Source organism: Micromys minutus (genome assembly GCF_963924665.1).
Source record: "Micromys minutus genome assembly, chromosome: 31".
Classification (NCBI taxonomy): Eukaryota; Metazoa; Chordata; class Mammalia; order Rodentia; family Muridae; genus Micromys; species Micromys minutus.
In genome coordinates, this window is record NC_137966.1 from 16,487,296 (window position 1) to 16,512,997 (window position 25,702).

General features: G+C 51.1%; 4 protein-coding genes and 1 long non-coding RNA gene across 5 annotated transcripts; 2 read left to right on the forward strand and 3 right to left on the reverse strand.

The window, feature by feature from the left end:
• Nucleotides 1-5,078: 5,078 nt before the first annotated feature.
• LOC308413186 lies at nucleotides 5,079-6,817 on the reverse strand. The gene is made up of 3 exons (XR_013974839.1): nucleotides 6,687-6,817; nucleotides 5,829-6,134; nucleotides 5,079-5,266 (listed from the first exon to the last, which is right to left on the reverse strand). It is a non-coding gene; the product is annotated as an uncharacterized lncRNA (long non-coding RNA).
• A 9,798-nt stretch (nucleotides 6,818-16,615) lies between these two features.
• CLDN9 (claudin 9) lies at nucleotides 16,616-17,269 on the forward strand (the record flags this gene model as incomplete). Its single annotated transcript, XM_080942045.1, has 1 exon — nucleotides 16,616-17,269. One exon carries the CDS (start codon nucleotides 16,616-16,618, stop codon nucleotides 17,267-17,269), a length of 654 nt encoding a protein of 217 aa, XP_080798171.1.
• Nucleotides 17,270-18,309: 1,040 nt separating this feature from the next.
• CLDN6 (claudin 6) lies at nucleotides 18,310-19,236 on the reverse strand (the record flags this gene model as incomplete). Its single annotated transcript, XM_080942105.1, has 1 exon — nucleotides 18,310-19,236. One exon carries the CDS (start codon nucleotides 19,234-19,236, stop codon nucleotides 18,577-18,579), a length of 660 nt encoding a protein of 219 aa, XP_080798231.1. The 3' UTR covers nucleotides 18,310-18,576.
• Nucleotides 19,237-22,160: 2,924 nt separating this feature from the next.
• TNFRSF12A (TNF receptor superfamily member 12A) lies at nucleotides 22,161-24,340 on the forward strand. Its single transcript, XM_080942077.1, has 4 exons — nucleotides 22,161-22,272; nucleotides 22,980-23,084; nucleotides 23,282-23,416; nucleotides 23,509-24,340. Exons 1-4 carry the CDS (start codon nucleotides 22,179-22,181, stop codon nucleotides 23,562-23,564), a joined length of 390 nt encoding a protein of 129 aa, XP_080798203.1. The 5' UTR covers nucleotides 22,161-22,178; the 3' UTR covers nucleotides 23,565-24,340.
• A 72-nt stretch (nucleotides 24,341-24,412) lies between these two features.
• Nucleotides 24,413-25,669, reverse strand: HCFC1R1 (host cell factor C1 regulator 1). Its single transcript, XM_080942078.1, has 3 exons — nucleotides 25,506-25,669; nucleotides 24,892-25,020; nucleotides 24,413-24,679 (listed from the first exon to the last, which is right to left on the reverse strand). The coding sequence occupies exons 1-3, from the start codon at nucleotides 25,589-25,591 to the stop codon at nucleotides 24,544-24,546; spliced, it is 351 nt and encodes a 116-aa protein (XP_080798204.1). The 5' UTR covers nucleotides 25,592-25,669; the 3' UTR covers nucleotides 24,413-24,543.
• Nucleotides 25,670-25,702: the final 33 nt, after the last annotated feature.

The following is a 25,702-nucleotide window of genomic DNA, read 5'->3' on the forward strand; positions in this document are numbered from 1 at the left end:
TTATGTTTAGGTATGGGCCTTGGATTCCTGTTCTTTCCAAGGCTTTTAACATGAAGGGGTGTTGAATTTTGTCAAATGCTTTCTCAGCATCTAGTGAGATGACCATGTGGTTTTTTTCTTTGAGTTTGTTTATATGGTGGATTACGTTGATGGATTTCTATTGAGGTTTGTTTTGTGACTGACTATATGGTCAATTTTGGAGTAGGTACCTTGAGGTGCTGAGAAGAAGGTGTATTCTTTTGTTTTAGGATGAAATGTTCTGTAGATCTCTATTAATTCCAATTGGTTCATAATCTCTGCTAGTTTCACTGCGTCCTTGTTCAGTTTCTGCTTCCATAATCTGTCCATTGATGAGGGTAAGGTGTTGAGGTCTCCCACTATTATTGTGTAGGGTGCAATGTATTTTTTGTGCTCTTGTATTTGGAGCATATATGTTAAGGATTGAGAGTTCCTCCCAATAAATTTTCCCTGTAATGAGTAAAAAGTGTCCTTTTTATCTTTTTTTTGATAACTTTTCGTTGAAAATCTACTTTATTCGATATTAGAATGGCTACTCCAGCTTGTTTCTTGGGGCCATTTGCTTGGAAGTTTTTTTCCCAACCTTTTATTCTGAGATAGTATCTGTCTTTGTCTCTGAGATGAGTTTCCTGTATGCAGCAAAATGCTGGATTCTGTTTATGTATCCAGTCTGATAGCCTATGTCTTTTCATTGGGGAATTGAGTCCATTTATGTTAACAGATATTAAGGAATAGTGGTTACTGTTTCCTGCTATTTTTGCTTTGGTAGGTTGAATTGTGCCTGTGTGTCTTTCTTCTTTTGGTTTTCTTGCTTAGTTATTTTCTTGTTTTTACTAGGATGTAGTTTCCATCCTTGTATTGGGTTTTCCACCTATAATTCGTTGTAGTGCTGGATTTGTGGTCAGATATTGCATAAATTTAGTTTTGTACTGGAATATCTTGGTCTCTCCATCTATGGTGATTGAGAGTTTTGCTGCATATAGCAGCCTGGGCTGGCACTTGTGCTCTCTTAGGGTGTCCATGATGTCTGTCCAGGCTCTTCTAGCTTTCATAGTCTCTGTTGAGAAGTCGGGTGTGATTCTGATTGGTCTGCCTTTATATGTCACATGACCTTTTTCCCTTACTGCTTTTAGTACTCTTTCTTTGCTTTGGGCACTTGGCATTTTTACTATTATGTGTTGGGAGGAATTTCTTTTCTGGTCCACTCTATTTGGAGTTCTTTAGGCTTCTTTTATGCTCATGGTCATCTCATTCTTGAGGGTAGGGAAGTTTTCTTCTATGATTTTGTTGAAGATATTTACTGTGCCCCTTAGTTGATACTCTTCTCCCTGTTCTATTCCTATTACCCTTAGGTTCGGTCTTCTCATTGTGTCCTGGATCTCCTGGACATTTTGGGTTAGGAGCTTTTTGACTTTTGCATCTTCTCTGTTTTGTCTATGTTTTCAATGTTGTCTTCGGCCCCTGAGATTCTCTCTTCCATCTCTTGTAGTCTGTTGGAGATGCTTGCATCTTTGACTCCTGATTTCTTTTTTAGGTTTTCTACTTCCAGGGTTCTCTCTTTTAGTGTTTTCTTTATTGTTTCCATTTCCAATTTAAATTCCTTCTTCAATTCCTTCATCTCTTTGGTTCTGTTTTCCTCTAGTTCTTTGATTTCTTTGAGTGTTTTTCGTGTTTCCTCTTTAAAAGCTTCTATTTCTTTATGGTTTTCCTCCCATTCTTGTTTAAATGAGTTAGTCATGTTCTTCTCAAAGATCTCCATCATCATCTTGAGGTATGATTTCAGGTCTTCTTTTTCTGGAGTGTTTGGTATTCTGCTGCTTGCTGTGATGGGAGAGCTGGGTTCTGATGTTGCCAGGTTGTCTTGGTTTTCATTGGGTAAGTTCTTTTGCTTTCCTCTTGTCATCTTGTTGTCAGTGATTGGTTCCCATCTCTCAGGTGTACCTGGCCTGTGTTCCTGAATCTCTGCTGTTTTAGGTGGCAAATGGCTTGAGCATTTGGTCCACATGCAAGGGCCTTCCAGGTGGACCCGAGTCTCTATGGCAGAGTTCCTGCTCCCCTGAACCAACCGGAGGGCAGCACCTACTGTGAGTTAGGCCTAGCCCTCTCTGTGCCCTGGCTACTCAAGCACACCACAGTCTCTCCAGGCCTGTGTCCCTGCATCTCCTTTTTTTTTTTTTTTTTTTTAAATATCATTATCATCATGTTTTGGTTTTGGTCTCTCTCTCTCTCTCTCTCTCTCTCTCTCTCTCTCTCTCTCTCTTTAAGATTTACTTATTTAATATAAGTACACTGAATCTGTCTTCAGACACACCAGAAAATGGCATCAGATCCTATTACAAATGGTTGTGAGCCACCATGTGTTTGCTGGGAATTGAACTCAGGACCTCTGGAAGAGCAGCTAAGCCATCTCTCCAACCCTATTTTTGGTCTTTTAAGACAGGGTCTCTCTACATAGCCCTAGTTGTCCTGGGTCTCACCCTATAGATCAGCCTGGCTTGGAACTCATAGAGATCTGCCTGCCTCTGCCTTCTGAGTGCTGGAATTAAAGGCTTGCACCACCATGCCGGGTCTTTTTACTATTTTCAAATATGTATTGTAATGAACGAGTGGTGAATGTACCGTGACATACATATGGGGCTCAGAGGACAACTTTATGGGTTCATCTCTCTCCATCTTTGTGTGGCTTCTAGAAATCACACTCTACATCAGTCTTACCCAAGAGGGCTTTACCCTTCTCATCAGCCTCAGCCTCCCATGTATTATATGCCTCCACCACCAGAGGGCGCTCTGCTTCTGCAATCTGAGTTGGTTTTTCAGTATTGCCTTGCTGAGCGCTGGCTATCTGACGGCCCTGCCCTGGTCCTCCGTGCCTCACTCTCTCTCTCTCTCATGCAGGTTTCCATTATGGGAATGGAGCTCTGCAAGCTGGGATTTTGCCAGAGACCCTGCAGTCAGGTGCCTGGGAGAGGGGACGAGACTGGGGACTGAGATAGGGGACAGGAAGGTAGTCTTAGCACCACCCCCTCTAAACCTTCGCTTTCATCCTCCAGGGTTCCCTGTAGGCAGTGGCTTTAAGAATGGTGAGTTGGGCCCAGGGTACCAGAAGCAATGAGAAAGAGGATGAGCCATAGTCAACAGTCGGATAGGAATAACGAACGAACTTATCCTTTGCAGGACTCAGGGAGAAGACTCTTCTCTACCCTAAAGCAACAGTTCCAACCCTTGAGAGACATGGTAAAATAATAATAATAATAATAATAATAATAATAATAAACAACCAGGGGCGGGGTCAAGAGGGTTCCAAAGTCCAGAGGACTGGGGCTCCTGGCTGCCCAGTTCTGAGGGCTACAGTGCCTACACCAGTTCTCTTGCAGGTCAGGCTGAGGCCTTCCAGTCCTGGGGCCCTGGAGTGAATCCAGAATATGGATATACAGGCTTTGGGATCCAGGCAGGTAAACGGGGTATGTGGACAAGGGTGGGCAGTATCAGGGCCCTGGGTCCAGCCTAACACACAGCTGTGGGGAATGGGGCTGGGGGAGGGGGGGACATACCCATGGCTGAGGAGATGGCATGAGGGTACAGGAGAGATTGAAAAGGAAACCATAAGGCTAAGTGGAGGCCCTGAGCCCAGCCTGAACACTGTACTGAAATTCGGAGGAAAAGAAGACAGAGGGATGTGCACTTTATAGACCCTAAACCCTCCCTCCCAGGGCCCTATGGGCAGCCGAAGTCAGGGCTACATCTGGAGCATTTGGGTAAGAGAGCATCTTATGAACCTGGGGTGAAGGAGCTGGGAAAGCAGAGGTCCCCTGGTGTCCCACAAGTCCCTGTTTTGTGGTCGGTGTTATAGGGAATACTGAGGTGAAGATATACACCAACGGCCAGCCGGGAAGTGGTTACAGAGGTAAGAGGAGTCATGGTGGCCTGTACGTTCCTCTCAGATGTCACCAGACCTGGGCAGGAATAATAATTAGGCTCCAAGGTCTTACAGGACTGAGTGGTGATCCCAAGAGACATCATCGGTGCCCCCATTCTGTTCTGTCTCTCCCCAGGACACTGTCCTTCTGGGAAATGCTGAATGGAACCTATCCCCTGCCTGCCCTGAGAGTATCTGCTTTAGAGCATCATTGGAGGAGTACAGGAGAATCTCAACACTTACCCAGGCCACCGGGCTGCCCCATCCCTGGGCTGAAGTATTAATAAAAGCCATATGATTCCCCGTTTGCCTCTGTGTGCCGTGGAGGAATGCTGACTTCGGGGAGGGCAGCACATGGTACCTCGGTCCATCATTCACCCCTCATCAAGCCACAGGGGGCTCTGTGCCAGGGGCAGACTACAAATGGAAGTCAATGCAACAGACTTAAAACCTGTCCCTAGGGAGGGGTGTCACTTGGTCACAGTCTAGTGGAGGAAAAACAATGCCTAATTTAGGGGTCTTTCAACTGGGTATATACCTCAGTTCTGCTTGGAATGCTCAAGACCTTGAGCTTGACTCCCAGGCTGGAAAAGAAAGACCTACCTCAATTAGGGTGACATTCTGAGTGAGGTCCTGTCCTGGGAGTAGAGGCTGTAGGAAGGTTTCCGGTTTTATTTGTTTTTGTTTTTACCATGCCAAAGAATGTTTTATGACTTGTTTTAATTTGCAATCCATTTGCTGAAGTTGTTAAAGAGCCTGGGTGTGTTGGCTGTAATCTAATGTTGAAACGGGAGGCAGGAAGACAGAGAAACTGAGGCATGAAAATCCAGAGTTCAAGGCCAGGCACAGGCTATATAGTGTGACACAATATCTTTAAAAAAAAAAAAAGCTGGGGTCTGGAGAATGGCTCAGTGGTTAGGAGCATTTGCTTTTCTAGAGGACCCAAGTTCAAGTCCCAGTACTCACATGGTGACTCTCAACTGTCTGTAACCTCAAGAGATCCAACCCCCTCTCTGGCTTCCAAGAGCACTGCATGCACACAGTATATAGACAGACAGACAGACATGCAAGCAAAACAGCCATGCACATAAAATAATAATTAAAATAAAACTGTTTTCTAGTTTTACTGACTTACTATTTTGCATGTGTGTGATGGTGGGTGTGTGAAGGCAGCTGCTCACAAGCAGAGGCCAGAGCACAACTTTTGGGAGTCTGTTCTTCCTGTGGGTCTAGGCCTCCAAGTCAGGTTGCATCAGGATCCTGTGCCGAGCTGGTTCACCAGCCTTGCTCTGTTTTGTTGTTGTTGTTGTTGTCTTTGTTTTGAGACAGGACCTTACAGTTATGTAAGTTAGAGTGTGTGTGTATATATATATATATATATATATATATATATATATACAGAGAGAGAGAGAGAGAGAGAGAGAGAGAGAGAGAGAGAGAGGTATTTAGTTAACTGCTTTGTTCCTGAGGGTTGCTCAATCTCATTGTACCCACCCAGGAGTTATCTAGATTCTCAAATGAAAGACACTCACACACACACACACACACACACACACACACACACACACCAGTTAAATGTAATATGCCTTGAGTAGCTCAAAGGCTGGGCGGTTCTAATCCTCCCTGCAACTCACACACGTTTCCCTCCAGTACTCCTAGCTTAATGTCTCTTAATTCTATATTTTATCTTTGTTGCCCTGACTCCTTCTGGGCGGCCCCTAGTCTTTACTGCCCAAGGCACTTCTGGGCAGCACTTCCAGGGGCCACATTCCTTCTCACCTACATTTCAGATCATTTTCTGCAGCTCTAGGAGGTGAGAAGAGGGCACTTGACCCCCTAGAACTGAAGTTACAGGTGAGACACCGAGATACCAAGTGGGTAATGGGAATCGAACCTTAGTCCTCTGCAGGAGCAGCGAGTGCTCTTGACCACGGAGATGTCTATCCAGTGTCCTCCAATTCTGGACTTTGCAGAGATTGCCACTCCCCTTTTTGTTTTTTGTTTGTTTTGTTTTTTAAGATTATTACATAGAAATACACTGTAGCTGTCTTCAGACACACCAGAAGAGGGCATCAGATCTCATTACATATGGTTGTGAGCCACCATGTGGTTGCTGGGATTTGAACTCAGGACCTCTGGACGAGCAGTCTGTGCTCTTAACCTTGGGTCTCCTGATCCTTCTGTCTCCACCCTCCAAGTTCTAGGAAGACAGACTTGAGTTTTATTTTTTTATTTGTTATTTTCTTTCTTTCTTAACCAAAATCCCACCCATTTGTCACTCAGAATCATTGGGAACTTTAACATATATACTGCATATTGCCACCAATCTCCCCCACTCCCTTCCCAGGATCTCATCCAGCGCAGACTAGCCTTGAATCTGGCTGTGTGGTTGAGGATAACCCGAGCTTCTTCCGATCTTCCTGCCTCCATCTCCCCTGAGTTCTGGTACTGCAGACATTATACCTGATTTGTGTGGGGCTGAAGACTGGACTCAGAGTCTCATACACCTAGGGAAGTACTTCATCTACAGAGCTGCATACGCAACCCAAAACACTGTATTTGAGTACTTTTATTTACATTTTGCGTATTTTGTGCACGTGTGTGTGTGTGTGTGTGTGTGTGTGTGTGTGTGTTCCTGCCACGGGTTTGGGGGGTCAGAGGACAACTAATACGAATTGGTTCTCTCATTCCACTATATGGGTCTCCAGATTGAACTCAGTCCTTAGGTTTGCAGGTAAGCAATTTTACCCACCTGGTGAAGTGAAGTAGGAGGACCTCAGTGGGACAGCATCCTGAGCTTTTATTGATACCAGACTGGCACACCTTTTCTCAAAACAGAAAATGGAATGAAAATATGCGTCGTTTCAGAGTCACCATTGATAAACACCAGCAATTGCGGAGCGGTGACACATTCAATTCTGGTGGGGCGTGGCCTGGAGATTGCAGCCGCTCAGAGCACCGCTGGACCACCGCTGGACCAGGAGAGGGCGCCCAGGGCGCGTCTGCACCAGCCAGAGCACGACGGGCCACGGTGATTGGTTGGGTGGCGGAGGCAGCAAGCGCACCAGCTTGTGTTTGGCTGGAACCCGTTGCAGGCGACTCCAATTGGCCGGGCGGACCTAGCGGGCTCGTAGCCCTCGCTCCTAGGCTGCGACGGGCAACAGGCACTGGGTCCAGTGGTGGCAGCGGCGGCCAAGCTGGCGGCGCGGTGGTCCCGCTCCCGCTCGCACCCGCGGCGCGACCGCGGCCGCTTGCACTCTCGGCTGAGCCGGGCTCGCGCGTCCCTGCCGTCCACCCCGCCGCCCGCAGCGTCCCTGCCGCATCCGCCGCTGCCCGGGTTACCTCCCGGCTTGAGCTCCGGACCGCCGCCGCCCTCGGCGCTCGCCCTAGCCGAGCTGCCCCCACTGCCCGCACTCCCGCTGCGCCCGGAGCTGCTGGCGCCCTGGGGCCCCGGGGTCCATCTGGCTCTCCCGGAGCTGCCGCCCGAGGTCTGCGCGCCGGCACCGCCCGCAGCCGCGCTCGCCCTTCAGGATCTGCCGCGTCTGCCTGCGCCCGCGCCGCCGCCCGCGCACTTGCCACTGCCGCCGCTGCCCGAGGCCGCGGTCGCCGCCATCCCGGGGCCGGTGGGTGCTCGCGGTCGGCCCCCGCTGCTCGCCGAGCCTCCCCCGCAGCCGCTGCCGCCGCTGCCTGCGCGACCCTCACCCTTCACCCTGCTGGCGCCGCCGCTGCCCCGCGAGCCCTGGCCGCTCCCCGCCTTTCCCCCGCCGCTGCCCCCGCCGCCCCCGCCGCCCTACTTTTTCCTGTCGCCGCCCTGCTGACCGCCTGGCTCCGCTGGGGTACGAGCTGGTGAGTCCGTGCCTGGACACCGGCAGGCTCGGAAGGCCGGGCCAGAGCTCCTCTGGGAATAAGACAAGAATGCCAGGACTGCAGCCAAGGCTCGGGGAGAAAAAAAAAGTAAACCTGGCATTTAAGTGAGGGATGTCAGCTGGGGCTGGTGGCACACGCCCGTGATCCCAACATTAGGGATATTTAAGTAGAGGAATTGCGAGTTCAAATGTCAGCCTTTGTTACTTAGCGAGACCCAGACTCAAAGCGATTTAAAAGAAAGATAAGGGACTTTTGCCCCTCCCCCACCCCTCTGGTCCTGCAGTGTTCCTCCCTTGGTTATTTGAGAAGTAACTCATCAAAGTACTGATAAAAACTAGCTGTTGCTTTGGGACGGCAGAACCTACGCACAGCACCTGCTCGAGTGAAAGAAACTCTGGACCTGTGGATGAAAACAGAAGGCTGATTATTTTTTCTTTTTTTTTTTTTTAAAAAGAACTATTTTATATATGTGAGTACACTGTAGCTGTCTTCAGACACATCAGAAGAGGTCATCAGACCCCACCCATTAAAGATGGTTGTGAGCCACCATGTGGTTGCTAGGAATTGAACTCAGGACCTCTGGAACAGCAGTCAGTGCTCTTAACCCACCAAGCCATCTCTCCAGTCCCAGAAGGTTGATTCTTCCGTTTGAATTCTTGACACAGATCTCTTTTTGTTCTTGTTGTTTGGGGGTCTTGGTTTTCAAAACATGATTTCTCTGTGTAATAGCTCTGGCTGCCCTGGACTGGCTTTGTAGACCAGGCTGGCCCCCAAAGTCACAGAGATCCACCTGCCTTTGCTTCCCGGAGATCAGCCCTTTTTGCTGTGTAGTGCTTAGCTGTACTTTGAACTCAGCAGTTCTGTTATCCCAGCTGGGTTAAATAGTCGAGATATCAAGCTTGGCTTTGAGAACAAAAACTTGAGACCCTGCAGCCGGGCTCTGGAACGACTATTGTCCTTTATCCAGGGTGTACGTGTGCTGCTGAGATCCTTCTTCATTTACCTTTGGAAACTCCCAAGTCTCAGGAGTCAGGCTTCCAACTGAAATAGATCCAGGAGTCCTACCCACCAATGGTGTTGATGGACAGCTGATACTGGGCAGGAGAGTCACATGCAAGGACTATGAAGTCATTTTCAGGCGAGAAGAGACTCCTCTCCCCGTCTTACAGGCCTCTCGTCCCCACAGCTGGTTTCTGTGCAGCCAGGACTCCTTAATATAAAGTTCTCTTTGTTCCGCAGGTAGCCTGGTCTCAGGTAACCAAGTGGATGACAGACCTCTTCAGCACTCAGGAGTGGTATCGGGAAGCCAGCCTTGACCTTGGGGGACCTCTGAGAGCCCAGGTCCCACCAGCAAGATCAAATTTTTATTAGGTTCCGGTGATTGAAATAACAAATTGTGCAAACTGAGTGGTCTGGGACAATAGGAATGTGTTCTCTTAACAGTGCTGGTGGCCAGAGGTCCACAAAAGGCTCTATGGTGGACAGCAGCCTGAGACATGGCCTCTCGGTTTGCTTTTCTTCAGTGGGACCTGGTGCTAAGAAAGTATTTCCTTTGCCTCAGCTTCTAAGGACATTGCCTTTCTTCATCCTGAGTTGACTTCATATTGAGATCCTCCGTTGATCATGTTTGCAAAGTTACTATAATGGCACAGGTCTTTAATCCCAGCACTTGGGAGGCAGAGACAAGTGGATCTCTGAGTTCAAGGCCAGCTGGGTCTACACAGACTTTCAGGCTAACCAGAATGATATAGTGAGACCTTGGAAAGAGCAAACCAAAGACACTTATCACATGAGGTCCCACACTGAAGCTCCATCCCCGTCCAACTCACACAGGCTGAGCCTTCTCTATAGTCTAGGCTACCTTTGAATGTCGAGTCTCAATGTTCTGCTCCTCAAGTAGCTGGACTGCAGGATTGTGCTACCCGCCCTGGCTTAGGCTTGTCTTTCCTCACTGTCCCACCTTCTACCTGTACTCTCAGCACTTTACTGTTTTTTAGGCTGTGTCCCTCACTGAGTGAGGGGCCTTGAGTGGTCTGAGAGAACCGTGGGCAGTAGCTGACACACTAACCCTGGTACAGGGGGAAAGTGGTATCCTTGCTTTTCCTAGTGCCTGACTTTCTGCTTCCCGGTCTTCCTAGGGCCTCGTTTCCGCCCTGGTCCCCACCCCATTGTCTTTCCGCCTTTCTACTCGCTTTCCTGTTGTGTGGCTCCCCTCTCCTCGCAGAGACTATCAGGGGAGACGGTGAATGTATCTTTGAAAGACAACTCTTATGGGAGCCCAGCTCTCCAAGCTTGCGAGCCACAACTCCTGCTTGGGGTTGAACACTGATCAAGACGGATAATAAAGTTAATTGTTACCCAGCCCTCAGTTGTGACCTACCCAGGTGAAACTAGTCACGTTCTTGACAGAATACCTTTGTCTGACACCTCAGTGAGAGTGTGTGTGGGGGGGGTATTACTCTGGAAACTGCTCTGCCTGGCCCCTTGTGGGGTAGCTCCTTTCCCTTTACAAACCAGAGCTGCACTGGAAATGGGGCGTCTGTTGCATACCCAGAGAGGCTCAGTAGTGGGAGCCTGGGTTGCTGCTTGTGAAGACTTTCAACTCTAGGGACCCAGGTACTGGGAATGAACCCAGGATGGAAAGAGGGACTTCCCAACAAAGTCAAGTACACACACACACACACACACACACGCACACACGCGCGCGCAAGCGCATGCACGCATGCACGAATATGAGAGGTTCTATCCGAGGAACCTCCCCAGGTGCTGTACCAGATACTCAGCAGGGGAAAGATGTCTTACTGTTCACCCTTCTGCTGATGGGTGGGTGCTCAGAGGCCTGCGAGAGAGCAGCGGACTTCGAAATCAGGGCCTTTGCTTCACGCCCTTCCTGTCGCCTTTAAGTATACACAGCTTAGCCTTTTTTAGTGTTCTGGGCCTGTTTCCTATCTGTAGTAGGCGGCTAGTGAGCTGCTGAGAATTGGGGAGTCTTCAGTTACTGAAGGTTCAGGAGCTAGGGAACTGGCTTCTCTACCTGTAAAGCCGGGGGTGAGGCTCAGGTTCTACAAGAGGCCCAGGAGGGTGTAGCGGGAGGGCTCTTACCTTCCCCTGTCATTACCCACTTTGCACTTAGGAAACTCACTTAGGACCCATTCCTGTAAACTGAACCCTAGTTTGTGTTGCCCCGCAGAGCCTATTGGCCCCTGATGGGCCTACTCGGCCAGGACAAAGAATGTTGTTTAGTTACTCTAGATGGGGTTGGGGGTGGGGCACACCTCCTGTTTCCTCTAGTCATTAGGACACTGGGGGAAATTTCTCATATCCTTCCTAGCCTAGGGAGATGGGGGGAGGTGGGGATTCAGAAGGACCTGTTAAAGTCTCATCGAGTTGGTAACTGCTCAGGGGGTCCTGCCGCTTCACCTCAATGGAACTGCATTCCAGTCAGTAAATCCAAACTCGGTTAACCTTTGATTTCCCAGGGCCAGAGAGACTGGGAGATAACCTAATTGAAATCTAGGGCCACCCAGGTAGTCACAAGGAAAACAAAAGGCCCAACAAAGGTAGAGAGCAGACTTTTGCAGCCTGACCTAGAGCCCTCTAAGAAGCACTGCCCGGTCCTTCAGGTTTCTGGAATATAGGGGCTGTTCCCCAAGTTTGCTCTCCCCAGACCTGAAATGTTAGAAACAGTGAAGCGTTTAATCCCAGCACTTGGGAGGCAGAGGCAGGTGGATCTCTGGTAGTTCAAGGCCAGCCTGGTCTCCAGAGGGAGTCCCAGGTCAGCCAGGCCACATGGAGAAACCCTGTCTTGAACCCTATTCATCCCCCCCCCCCAAAAAAAAAGAGGCCAGTGGGAGACATGCTACCTGAGCCACTTGAAGGCCAGTATAACTAAAACTGCTCTCTGGTGGCCTGTCTTGTCTGCAATACAAACTCTCCTGTGGTTGGCAAGTCCCTGGCATGTGGGGTGTTTCCCACTGTGCTTCTCCTTAAAGGACAGGAGGAGCACACAGTGGGGCTACAAAGACATTAGGGGCTTCCTGAGAATGCTTCCTTTTAATTACTCAGTCTGCCAGGGGGTTTGAGCTCTCTGCAGAATGAACGACCTGACAAAGCCTTCTGTAGACTAACCAACTCCCAATCTTGGATCAGTCCTCAAACTCAAAATATTGAGGGCCAACTAGGGCAAGCTAGCCGCTAGCCTTCAATACCCAAAGCCAGAAGATTTTCTCTGTGCCTAGTGAAGTCGCTCCAGGCTTGGGGTTGGAGAGGGTGGAGTCCTTGGCCCCTAGACCCAGGCTAACCTCTGTCTCAGACACCTAACCAAACCTGTGTGACCAGATTCCAGGAGGCCCCTGGAAGGCTTTAGAAGAAGCCTCTAGGAGGGACTGGCACTCTACAGCACTCTCTCATAACATCCTGTGAAACCCCTGCCCCAGGAGGCAGATGAGTTGGACAGATCTGACCCATCACCAGAGGGCTGGAAACTGGCCCCTGACCTGATGAGATCCTCCCAGAACTGACTCAGACACTACGGAAAAAGATCCCCACTGGCCATCAAAATGGCTCAGTGTGTAAAGCTCTACTCGCCTACAAGCCTGACAAACAGTTTGTTGAGGAAGAAGAAGAGCGCCACCAACTACTTGCTGCAAGTTGTCCTCTGACCTCACACACAGCGATGCCTGGGAACCATGAACACACCCCACACACAGATAAGTAAAATGTTGTGAGACCTTATCAGCTGGAACGCTGGGAAGGAAGATGGCTCAGCAATTCCGAGTGCACACTGTTCCTCCGGAGACTCCGGAGTGTTCCCAGCACAGATGTCGATTGGGATTGGCTCATAACCACCTACAGCCCCAGCTCCAGGGGGACGAGATGCTTCTGGCCTCTGCAGGCAACCTCATTTGTACATGCATGCCAAAATTAAGGATAGGGGCATAAATAATGTATTCACAAAAGAAAGGGGCCTTTTGTCTTTTTTTTTTTTTTTTTTTTTTTTTGAAATATGGTTTCTCTGTGGCCCTGGTTGTCCTAGAAATCCCTTTGTAGACCAGACCTCAAAGTAAGAGAGCCACCTCCCTCTGCCTCTGTGCTGGGATTAAAAGTGTGCACACCAGAGACTTCTACTCTGGGGTCTGAGAAGGTCCCCTCAGTAGGAAGAAGATGATGGGAGGTCCACTCTTTGGCCTTGGCCTTTTTATTTGCCTGGGAGAGCTTCTCAAGCTTTTGGAGTCACAAATCCTTTTGTAATCAGACGCTAACAAACTTCTCTTCCAAAAAGTGCTAAAACCCATACCCATGAGAACATCACATCCTGCATTCCAACACCCAACCTCTTAATGTCAACGTCATAATATGTAGACGACCCAGCTAGTAAGAGTGCTTGCTGCCAAACCGCTGCCTGAGTTCTATCTCCTATCTCTGTGCTCCTGGATGATGGAAAGAGAACGGACTCCTGCAAGTTCTCTCTCTCTCTCTCTCACTCACTCACACACACACACACACACACACACACACACACACACACCGTGGCTCATATATACATAGTAAATTAAGGAAGAAAAATAGTAGGGCAACACTTAAGTGTGTGTGTGTGTGTGTGTTTGGTGTGCCTCCCAGCCCTGCTCCATCGGTGTCTCCCTGAAATGAGGGGCTGTCCTACCCTACATCAAGAAGCCCTTTCTCTGAAGAAAAATAAAAGGATTTCAAATCACTCTCTGCTCCTTTTTGACTCTTTCAGCGCTGGGAATGCTGCCCAGGGCCTGGGGGCCTGGTCTATCTGGTATACGAAGAACAAACTCTCTACCCCTGATTTATGAGCACTTCCCTTCTTATTAGTCTATAGTATTTACAGATGACAAGATAATATTTTCATAATGTATATCACACACTTTACTAAAACCTATTCCTTTTTCCTTTCTTTCTTTTTTTTTTAGACTTAATTTTAAAACCTTTTTCCTTTCTTAAAAGAAGGATCTTTTCCTTTCTTTTTCTCTCTTTCTTTCTTTTTATCCCCTGAGACAGTGTAGCTGTCTCTGTGTAGCTCTGGATGTCCTGGAACTCACTCTGTAGCCCAGGCTGGCCTCAGACTCACAGAGATCTGCCTGACTCTGTCATCTGAATGCTGAAATTAAATTCAGAGGCCATGTCCCTTTCTTTCTTTCTTTTCAAGATTTATTTAATTTTTCTTTGTTCCTTTGTTTGCTTGTTTGTTTGTTTTATAAGATTTATTTCATTTCAAGTAGGTCTGTGGGCTGGAGAGATGGTTCAGCAAGTAAGAGCACTGACTGCTGCTCTTCCAGAGGTCCTGAGTTTAAATCTCAGCAACCATATGGTGGCTCACACGGTACTTATATATAAAATAATTTTTTTAAAAGAGGCTTTGAAAAAAAAAAAGTAGGTCTGTGGTGACCGATGCCTTTACTCCCAGTACTTAGGAGGCAGAGGCAGGTGGATCTCTGAGTCCAAGGCTAGCCTGGTCTATAGAGGAAGCCTTGGTTATACAGAGAAACCCTGTCTCCAAAATACTTTTTAAATTTTCATATTATGTGTAACTGTCTGTGTGTGCAGGTGCCCAGAGGCTAGAAGGTGTCAGGTGCTCAAGGACGGGGGCTATAGGCAGTTGTGAGAGCTACTTAATGTGTGTGACAGGAACCTACTTAATGTGTGTGACAGGAACCATCCCCACGAGAAGCAATCACTCAACTGCTGAGCCATTTCTCCAGCTGAACCCTCTTCCTTTTTTAAAGACAAGAGTTTCACGGTGCAGCCCTACCCTTTGAACACACACACACACACACACACACACACACACACACACACACCAACATGTACACAGCACACATGCTTGCTTTCGTTCAGGTGCACTTGCCTGTGGGTGTGTATTAATTATTATTATTTTTTGGGGGGGGGACAGGGTTTTTCTGTGTAGTCCTGGTTGTCCTTGAACTCAGCAGTCTGCCTGGCTGCCTCTGCCGCCTGAGTGCTGAGGTTAAAGATGTGCGCCCTGATAGTTTTTTTTCTCTTTCTTCTTTCTTTATCTATGTATTTGACACTGCAATTGCTCTGTCTGCCTTAGAACCCTGGAGCCCACTCTGTAGATCAGTCTAGCCTTGAACTCACAGAGACCCCCCATCTCTGCCTCCTGAGGGGTCGGATTAAAGGTAAATATGTGTCGTTTGCCTACATGGCAGTTTTTGTCTTTTAAATAATAGTCCTCCAACTGGGCATGGTGGCACACATCTTTAATCTTAGCATTCAGGAGGCAGAGGAAGGTGGGTTTCTGAGTTCAAGGCCAGCCAGGTCTACATAATGAGTTCCTGGGTTGGCCAGGTCAATAAAGAGACCCTGATCAAAACCTAAACCAAACCAAAGCAGAAACACAAAACAAAACAAACAAACCAAGCCTCTGGAAGAAACTGTTCACGACTTACTAAAATATGCCACATATTGGTTGAAAGCTCATTTGCCAAGTTCTCTGTCCCAAGCATCCCATGCAAGCTCTTTAAATTTTCTCAACCAAATCTCCGATCCAAATAGGTTAAGCCACCTGGCCCTCCCTGACCACCCTTGGTAGGATCAGAATTTGAACTGCAGGCAGTACTTTGTGAGTTGGAGACTCTAAAGGGTCTTTTCTGTGGACCGAGTGTCAGGGCTCAGGGACATTTTAACCCTTTGGGCCTTGCTTCCTGGCCCATCTCTGTAGTATCTGGGCCTGGTTGGCATTTCATGTGACTGTCAGAAAGAGCACTTTTGCTCAGGGTCCCCCTTGTCCCTTCTTACTCCAGGCCTCTTTCTTCCTCTCTCCATCTCCACAAAAGGCTCTTTATCACCAGGCCACTAGAGACCTTCAGCAGCTCAGATCAGCCCCCGAGTTTCGGCGGTGGGGGTGGAGCGGGAACACCTGAGCTGAGGTAGAAGCATGTGCATGTGTATGTGCGAGGGGAGGGGGTTAGTTTTCTAGGCCGTTGTCTTGGTAATGCCACCTGAGCTGGGCGCCAGGCACCTGTTGTCTGGGAAACTGTAGGCGGGGCCTCTCCCCTAGGAACTGCCAGGGTTATTGAGCTGAGACTGGAGACAGATCAGATTCCAGAGTCCTGAAAAGGGTGGGGGAGGGGATATGATGATGGATGGATAAGGGGAGCAAAATTTACCCACCAACACAGAGGGAGCAGGCTCAGGCTGAGACCTCATCTGCCCGTCTCAAGCCAATTAATGAACTCCTCTCTCCTTTTCCGTTTGTCCCATCTTCCCCTGAATTTCTTTGTTTTGAGTTTCCACTTGGTCTTGGCACCAAACCCCAATCCCGAGGGCCCCCCATCCATCCCCCTTTCACCATTGCTCTGGTTCTGCTACCCAATAGGAGCCTTCAGGTCTCTTGCTGGACTCCTCCCCTGCCTAGGCCTTAAAACCCCGCCTGCAGCCAGCGCCCTCAGACGCCCCAAGTGGCACCTCACAGTTCCCTGTTTTGAGACAAGCTGTATACCAGCTGAGAGAAGAATTCAACCAAGAAAGTACACGGGCAGCCAGTAGAGAGGAACGCCGCTGTTCCTACCTAGTCCATGGCAGATCTGGAGGGGCTGTGATGGGCGAAGGCTTCCAGGAAGACACAAGCAGTACAGCCGAGCAGGACCTAAGGACTTCTTCGTATCCAGTGAGTATCAGATGTGTGAGAGGCCCTCAGATGTGAGGTCTATCCTGGCCTGAGACCAACAGATCCCTCTCCTGAGCAGGGAGACCCACCCGAACTCCAACACGGTGCTCCCAACCCTGTTGAGTGACTCAGGCTGAGAGCTGTGAAGACCCGAGGAGCAGATGGCTTCCACTGGCCTTGAACTCCTCGGCATGACCCTGGCTGTGCTAGGCTGGCTAGGAACCCTGGTGTCCTGTGCCCTGCCACTGTGGAAGGTGACCGCCTTCATCGGCAACAGCATCGTGGTGGCTCAAGTGGTCTGGGAAGGGCTGTGGATGTCCTGTGTGGTCCAGAGCACCGGTCAGATGCAGTGCAAGGTGTACGACTCACTGCTGGCGCTGCCCCAGGACCTGCAGGCTGCCAGAGCCCTCTGTGTCGTGGCCCTCCTGCTGGCTTTGCTGGGCCTGCTGGTGGCTATCACGGGCGCCCAGTGCACCACATGTGTGGAGGACGAAGGTGCCAAGGCCCGGATCGTACTCACCGCAGGGGTCGTCCTCCTCCTCTCCGGCATCCTGGTGCTCATCCCGGTCTGCTGGACAGCCCATGCCATCATCCAGGATTTTTATAACCCACTGGTTGCTGAAGCCCTCAAGAGAGAACTGGGGGCTTCCCTCTACCTGGGCTGGGCCGCCGCCGCACTGCTTATGCTAGGAGGAGGGCTCCTCTGCTGTACCTGTCCCCCGTCCCACTTCGAGCGTCCCCGCGGCCCCAGGCTGGGCTACTCCATCCCTTCCCGTTCAGGCGCTTCTGGACTGGATAAGAGGGACTATGTATGAGTCTGAGGCTTCTTCCAGAAGCTCCTGCCTGCGGCCTTATGCCCGGCACTGGGCTACACATCCTTACATCTCATCAAATTCGTGCTCCTGAGAAGCTCGCCTTTTTATTTGGCCAGGACTTGGCTCTAGAGGAATCTCAGCTGGTCTGGCTTGAGCTGCAGTGGTTGCAACCTTGAGAAAGCTCCAGATACTGGGTACCCTGCCCATCGCTGCCTCCCAGGATATTGCTGTGATTTGCTCCCTTGGACTGACTTAGTACGAAACCTGGGCCTCACAGGCTCCTTTCCTTCAACATAAGATGTGGACTGCGATCCAGCCGGTCTTCAGAGGATCGAGTCTAGCCCAAGTACCACCCACCTGAATACAAGTTGCTCAGCCCCCTACCCAACCTGGGAATAAAAGTACATTGTAACTGAGCTTCCTCTGGTCTGCGAAAGGAGGGTGTGCGTATTGGGGGCGGTGGTCTCCAACCAATGAGCAGTTTGTTTAGATCATAAACTGCCAGTTAACTCTAGCTAGGCTTCTACTGAACACCAAAAAAAAAAAAAAAAAAAAAAAAAAAGACAGAAGCACATTATTTAAAAAATCATGTTTTATTTAGTAAAACATTGTATGGGCAGGGCAAGGTGCGAGATTGGAGGCATGGGGGGAGGGGAGGAGGGTCTACAGCACTGCTGGGACCTTATGTGGGGAGATCACATAGCAAACTTGGTGATGGGCTTCAGGGGTCAAAGGTCGGGAAACTCAGGGTAGAAAATTCTTTGGTAACTTATCACCCACCCTTCCCAGACAAGGAAGAAAAGTCTGAGCAGCAGGAGGGGGTATGTCTGTCCTGTGAGTTCCCCACCAACTATAGCGGGACCTCTTGGGGCAGGCCATTCTGAGAAAAACAAAGGCCAGATTCACAGGCAGCCTGAGAAAACACTTTGCACAGAAGATGCCCAGAATGAAAAAAGACACAGTAGCTCAAGTGTCAAATCCTTCCAGCTGAGTATCTAAAATCGAGGAAAGCCAGTGGCAGAGAGCTAGGTGGCTGGTGTGTGGACTCTGGTTGAGACAGGAAAGCTAGGACTAGGGGTCAGTCAGAGCTCCATTAAGGAGAGCCTGTCTCAAAAACAGGAGGAACCAACCCTAGGAGCAGAGCACCACACAGCTCACTGGCGGAGTGCTTGCCTACCAAATGTGTGGGGCCACAGGCTCAATACCCAGTATTGCAAAAGAAAACCAAGAAACAAGACAACCCCCAAATTACTCAGTATCACTTCTTGATGGCTCAGCTCAGGTAGAGCCTCACTCCCCGGAGAACATCAGACATAATTCTTGGTGGGGTATTCGGAGGGTCCCCGAGAATGTGGGACAGATGTAGAATAGCGGGCCATGTAATGGCCAGGTCCCCGGGGCCCTCCAGAAGAACAGGCGCAGCACAGTAGCCCTCCTCCTAGCAGCAAAAGGCCCGAGGCCGCCCAGCCCAGGTAGAGGGAGGCCCCCAGCTCCCGCTTTTGAGCATCAGCTACCAATGGGTTGTAGAAGTCCTGGATGATGGAGTGGGCAGTCCAGCAGACAGGAATGAGGGTCAGGACCCCGGAGATGACAAAGATGATGCCGGAGACGAGCACCAGGCGAGACTTGGAATTCTTGTCTTCCACACAGGTAGTGCACTTGGCTCCAGCAAGGTACACGAGCAGGCCAAACAGGACAACGAGGAGGGCCACGACACAGAGGGCTCTGGCAGCCTGCAGGTCCTGGGGCAGCGCCAGCAGTGAGTCGTACACCTTGCACTGCATCTGGCCGGTGCTCTGGACCACACAGGACATCCACAGACCCTCCCACACCATCTGGGCCACCACGATGCTGTTGCCGATGAAGGCGGTCACCTTCCACATGGGCAGGGCACAGGACACCAGGGCGTTGACCCAGCCAAGCAGGGTCAGGACGATCCCCAAGATTTGCAGACCAGTAGAGGCCATGATGAGATTGAGGGGGCTGTGTAGTCAGAGGGAGATAAAAGGATAACAATGTAAAAGAGCAGGGGGTCTGGGCACCCCCTTCTTGCCACCAAGCACCTTGACAGTTGGCTACTATGTCCTGTTGCTTTTCATACAGGGGACAGAAAATAGGACATACCTGAGGACAGCTATGTCCACAGGTCAGCCGGGTTCTGGTTTTTTTTTTTTTTTTTAGCTGAGTCAAGGTCTTCTGTATCCCAGGCTGGCCTTGACTGATCCTTGTGTCCGGCCTCTCTGAAAGCTAGGCTAGAGTTGTAAACACCTCACCCAGCTAATGCTGTGGTGGGGACTAAAGGCAGGGCTTTGCGCAAGCTTCCTAGGTGCTGAGCCACTTCCTCAGGTACATTTGATCAAAACAAAGACAGTGAAGATGTCAGGAGTGTAATTTCGGAATAGTCGGGCTCTCCACACAAGTTTCAGGCCCAACCTATCACTTCAGAACTCAGCCGAGACTTCAAGCTTACTCCCACCACCCAAGCAAGGGTCAAGTGGAACCCCAGCTCTGTTTCAGGTGGATCTAATTCCTTGAAATCCCACCCTTCCTACATTCCAGGATCATCTCCTCCCAATCCCTGGTAGGTGCTAGGAGCCTTCCAGGCCAGGCCCGGCCCAGCCCACCCTGTAGGGCCAGAGAGATAAGAAAAAGAAGCCCTTTTACCCCAAAGCAGATTTTTCTAGGCCACCACCATCTCTGAGGGTCAAGGTGTATGCTTCAAGGCTGGGAACATTCTTTTGAATTCTAGACCAAAGGCTGTACTACTTTCCCCAACTCGACACAGCTTTAAGGGGTTAAAGTTCAAGACCCCAGTGCCTTCCGTGACAGACTGCGCCTTCGTCCTTCATTTCGCACGTCCGGCAGTTGCTACGAAGGGAATCAGTTCTGCTTGGCGCCCTGCTGTGACTCTCCAATCCTCTCTAATGTCCACCTTGCACCTAAGAATGGCATAGGCCCCTCTCACTTGCAGACTCACGCTGGGAACCATTCTCTCTCACCTCCTTCTCCCTCTACTTACCGAATGCTCACTCAGCTTTGTCAGAGGGCGTCCTGTCCGACTCGGCTCCTGCTGATATGAAAGCCTAGGAGTGCGAGACCAGAAGGGGCTTAATGGCGGCGCCCGCAGGTGAGGGGGAAGGGAGTCCCGCCCCAAAGTGGCCAAGCAGGTGGAGGAGGGGCGTCCCAGGTTTCGGTGCCTTTGTCCCAGGGGAGGGGGAGGGGCGTTTAACTTTTCTGGGGCCGCGGGGACCCGATCGCCTCGCGGGGCTTGGCGCAATCCTCTCCTGCCTAGGGACCTGCTCCCCAGGTGGCCGCCACCAGGACCAAAGCCCAGCAGTCTACTCACGTCCGCGTGCACTCTGCCACATCCCCTGCCGGCATATTTTCACGCCCGCAGTTTACACACTTACTCCCGGCTCACCTGCGAAAGAGACGGCTAAGATTCCCAGGTCGAAAGTCGGGATGAGGGCGGAGGCAAGGGGTCTTAAAGTCGCAGTGACGTCACTGGACCACCTCTCTCTGGGAGGAGCAGAGACCCCCTGCGGCGATAGCCACCTGAGCGAGTTTCTCCGGGTTCCCTGTGGTCGCCTGCCACTGGGAGGGCGGCACCTGCTGAAGCAACCTGGGCTGTGACTTGAGAATTTACTCAACTTTCCCCAGTCCCAGTTCCTCACGTTGCGAATGCTGTATGTTACCTAAAGATTCATTACTTTTGCAGTTTTTCCAGGGTGTGGGTGCGGGGGGAGGATGGGAAACCTGTCGCACTGTATACCTATGGTCAGAGTTGGTGTTCTTCCATTCTGTGGGCCTCAGGGATCGAACTCAGATTGCCAGACTTGGCAGCAGACACTCTTATCCACCGAATCAGCTCGTGCCCTTAGGCTGTTTTTATTGTTTTTAAGAAAGCAACATATTTGGCCGGGCATGGTAGCACATGCCTTTAATTCCAGGGCTGCAAAGGCAGAGGCAGGCAGATCTTCGTGAGTTTGAGGCCAGCCTGGTCTACATGAGTTCCAGGATAGCCAGGACACAGAGAAACCTTGTCTCTCTCTCTCTCTCTCTCTCTCTCACACACACACACACACACACACACACACACACCAACTAACCAACCAAAAATAGCAGTAGAAAGATGGCTCATGAGTTATGAGCCTTTCTGCTCTTTCTGGTTTTTGTTTGTTTGTTTTGTTTTGCGTCCAGTTTATAACCACCTGAAATTCCATTTCCGGGAGATCTGTTGCCCTCTTCTGGACTCCAGAGACTCATATATATATGTGGCACACACACACAGATAAAAGATTTAAAAAAAAAAAAGAAAGTAATATATATATATAAGCATATATATATATATATATATATATATATGCTTGTGATACTGTTTATACCAAGATCGAGACCAGCCTAAGCTATATACAGCAAGAGTCTGTCTCAAATTAAAAAAAAAAAAAAAAAAAAAAAACCAAAGAAATTCTGGGTGTGGTGGCGCAATCCTAGCACTTTGGAGGCTGAGTGTATCGAATTGGAGGCTACCTGGGATAGAGAGTGAGATCTTGTCTCAATAAAATCAAAGCAAGCAAACATAAAAAGGATGTGTGGATTGCAAAAATAATAGACAAATTTAGTTTATTTAGACTTAAAAAGAGGAAAACCCCAACTATGCCGTTATGTCTTATAACTGATTTCCTCCGCTCCACATCGTCGGGCCTCAAGTTCGCAGAGGGCGGAGCAGGGAAGACGCTGGAGGGACTGTGTTGAACGAATGGTTTAACTTCGCCGACTCCTCGCGGCTGCAGGGGCGGGCCGAGGAAGGGCTCCGCCCCGGAAGGCGGGGGCGGGGGCGGGGCCACAGCCCTGAGTCCTGGCTCGCGGCTGATGAGAGCAGACCGCTCTAGCCTCTGGACCGGCAATCATGGCTCCGGGTTGGCCGCGGCCTCTGCCGCAGATCCTCGTGTTGGGATTCGGATTGGTGTTGCTACGCGCCACGGCCGGGGAGCAAGCACCAGGTATGCATGGTTCGGAGGACGGTAAACCCCGGACTTGGGGGTGGTCAGAAACGGAATTTGGGCGTCAGGAGAACAGGGTGAAACTGGGGAACCGGGAAGACACGAGGATCTGGGATCCGTGCTCTTTAGTCAGTGTGTTCCAAGTGGGGAAGATCTCACTCCAAGTTTTACCCGCAGTCCGAGCTTCAGTTTTCCTACCTGTCCAGTTGAGGTGTGTGGGGGGGGGGGTCTTCCGTCCCAAAAGTGAGAGCCAGAGTGGAGAAAGTAAAGCTGAGGGCAGGAGGTTTGTTTTGGGAAGGGGGCACACCCTCACACTGGTCTGTAACGGGGTATGTCCAGTCCTGGTATCTAAGAATCGCGAAGGGGCAATGGGGACTTTGCCCTCTATACCATGTGGGGGTGCCCCTTCCATCCGGTGACTTCAATGCCCAGTTATGCGGGGGGGAGGGACTGGGGTCGGGCCCGGTGCCCAGGAGTGAGTCACACTGTGGCGAGGGGGGGTGGATTGTCCCCCCTCCCAAATCCCGCGTTACCCGACCCCCTCCCGCACTGCCGTGTCTGGGTCAGGCGGTGCGGTCACCTGTGAGGAATGCGGGGGTGTGGGGGGGCGATGGTGACTCACGTTATTCGAGCCGACTGACCCTGACCTCAGCCCCCAGAATAGCCGCACCCAGCCGCCAGCTTCTGACCTGCAGCCCCCTCCCCAGGCACCGCCCCATGCTCTAGCGGCAGCTCTTGGAGTGTGGACCTCGACAAGTGCATGGACTGCGCTTCTTGTCCAGCGCGACCGCACAGCGACTTCTGCATGGGATGTGAGTGGGGGCGGGGCCGGTGGCAAGAGGATCTTAGACCTGGGTAGATGGTCTAGACTTTGGATATAGGAAATCAGGGAAAACTGAGGAAGGGGCTTCTATCTGGGTGTGGGGGGGAGGGTAAGCTTGTGACCCCCCTTGAGGGCAGACTGGACTGCGTCCCAAGGGTAAGATCTGATTTGAACTCCAATCACTAGGCGCTGCAGCACCTCCTGCCCCCTTCAGGCTGCTCTGGCCCATTCTGGGAGGCACTCTTAGTCTGGCCTTGGTTTTGGCGCTGGTTTCTGGTTTCCTGGTCTGGAGACGATGCCGCCGGAGAGAAAAGTTTACTAGTAAGTGAGCTCTCCGCCTTCGCTCCTCCTACCTCCTTCATCGCTTCCCTAATTGTCCCCTAATCACGACAACCTCACGTCTTCTCTTTCAGCCCCCATAGAGGAGACTGGCGGAGAGGGCTGCCCAGGTGTGGCACTGATCCAGTGAGGAGCACCCGCACTGCTGCCCACTCATCGCCCATTCATTCTGGAGCCAGGCCGGCCTTCCAGACACAAGCCGAGCCAGACTCTTCCAACCACAAGGGGGTGGGGTGAGGTGGTGATTCACCTCCAAGGACTGGGCTTAGGGTTCAGGGGAGCCTTCCAAGGTGTCTCATTGCCCCGTCTCTGGTTCCTGGGCAGACAGAGCCTCAAGCTGGGTCACAGAGCGAATCAAACAAAGGATCTGCAGCATTTGCACAGGGGAAATCTCGCTCCCCTCAAGTCTTGGAGGCCTGGCTGACTTGAGGGGCAGACACAACACTGGGTTCCACCCACTCACATGGACTGAAATGCCACTGCCCTGAGTTTTAGCCCTGAGAGTGGGTCAGATTGAGGGACCTATTCTTAACACTAAGGGGGCTGGCCCTCTGAGTGGGCTGGCCCCAGTACACACACACACACACACAACCCATCCCCTAAGGGGGGTGATATTTATTTTGGGGGGTAAAGTTTGGAGGGGAGGGAGACTTATTAATAAAAGAATCTTTAACTTTAAATGGTCTGCAGGATCCTAGCTTGACTCCCCAGAACTGGAGGGAGGGAGTTAGTCGGCCACTGCGGGGGCGGGGGTGAGGCTCTGACTCACACATTCTCTATGCCTGGAGCCCAGCCTGCCAGGACCTGGCTTGCCCTCACCGTTTTCCAGGGAAGATTTTGAGGAGAAAAATCCCAGCCTCCAGCACTCCACCCTCCCCAAAGGTTGCTGAGAAATCTTCAACTGCTCACAGATCTTTATTCACTAATGGGGTGACACTTTCCCCTTTCCCAGGCTGCCTTTCGTTGAGGGTTCCACCAAGCTCAGTGTCCTCCTGTGAGGGGAAGGTCCTGGTGGCCAGGCACCTGGTTTGGAGGACTTCCTCCCTTTCTGGGAGTTGCTGGTCTTTGTTGTCAGGAAGAAGGTGGGGAGGAACACAGGCCATTGACACTCAGAGCTCCATGATATCCCCAGCTGGGGACGCAGGGTAGTAGGGACTGGGGGTATCCCCCAGCCTCAGCAGCCGGAGGGCCTCGGGAATCAGGCTCCCGGGATAGCGCCAGAGAAGCAGCTCTGGGCAAGGGCTCCTGAAAGAAGAAAAAAAGAGAGCGAAAGTACAGGGCAGAAGGCTGGTCTGGCAGAGCTACCTCCTGCCAGATCCAGGTCCCTGGGAGCCAAAGATGGAAAACAGCACAGAAGTTGGCTAGAAGCTAAAAACAGCACGAGGTGGCAGAGCCTGAGGAGGGGCGGTGAGGACCGGATGTGATCCTTTAGAAAGCCATCAAGGGGAGGTGCCTACCTGAGTGGTGGCAGGGCTTCGGGAAAAGTCACAGGGGGGCTGCAGTAAGGGTGGTCATTATGTAGGCTGAGTCGGGAGAAGTGGGTGGCCATGTTCTCCTCAGACAGGAACGGCTTGTGCAAGGGTTCCCTGGGGGAAAGACCGGAAAGAATAGAGGCACGGATGTTGAGAGTGGGGGCAAACTGATGAGGGGACCAAAGGTGCTCTCTTGGGAGCCCCATCTGCCCTTCACTTAGAAGTTCCTTCTCCGGGGCTCTCCACGTTCATTGGCACAGCTACTTGGAGAGGGGAGCTGGGAAATAGCGCCAGGTGTAGTCCACCCTCTTTGCCCCTTCCCACAGATCTGTCCACTTGAGTCTGTAGGGTAAACCAGGATTCCAGAATCAGCCTTGTCGTGTGTGGTGTGGCCTAAGCCACCTTCCTCTCCCAGGCTATACACCAGGCTACCTCGGAAATCGTGACCTTGGCTTCCCAGCTTCAACACAAGCTCAAGCACCACGGTTTCCTGCACCGCTTCGCCACTTTCCAGGATCCCCCTACTGACCAGCCCTGGATCCCCCAGCCAAAACTCCTGCCCTCCGCTAGTCCGGCCCACTCAGGGACCGCTTACGCACCTGGCGTCCAGGCCGCGAGTCACCCCAGTGGTGGCCCGTGGGTCCCGAATTGGGGGGCCTCGCTCCAGGGGCTGTTGCAGGATCATTACGGCTCGGGGTCCTGCAGATAGAGGGGTGGGATTCAAGCAGCAGAGGCGGAGCCTTTGAGGGCGTGGTGCTGCGTGAGGGGCGGGGCCACCGGCGTGCGCACTGGGGAC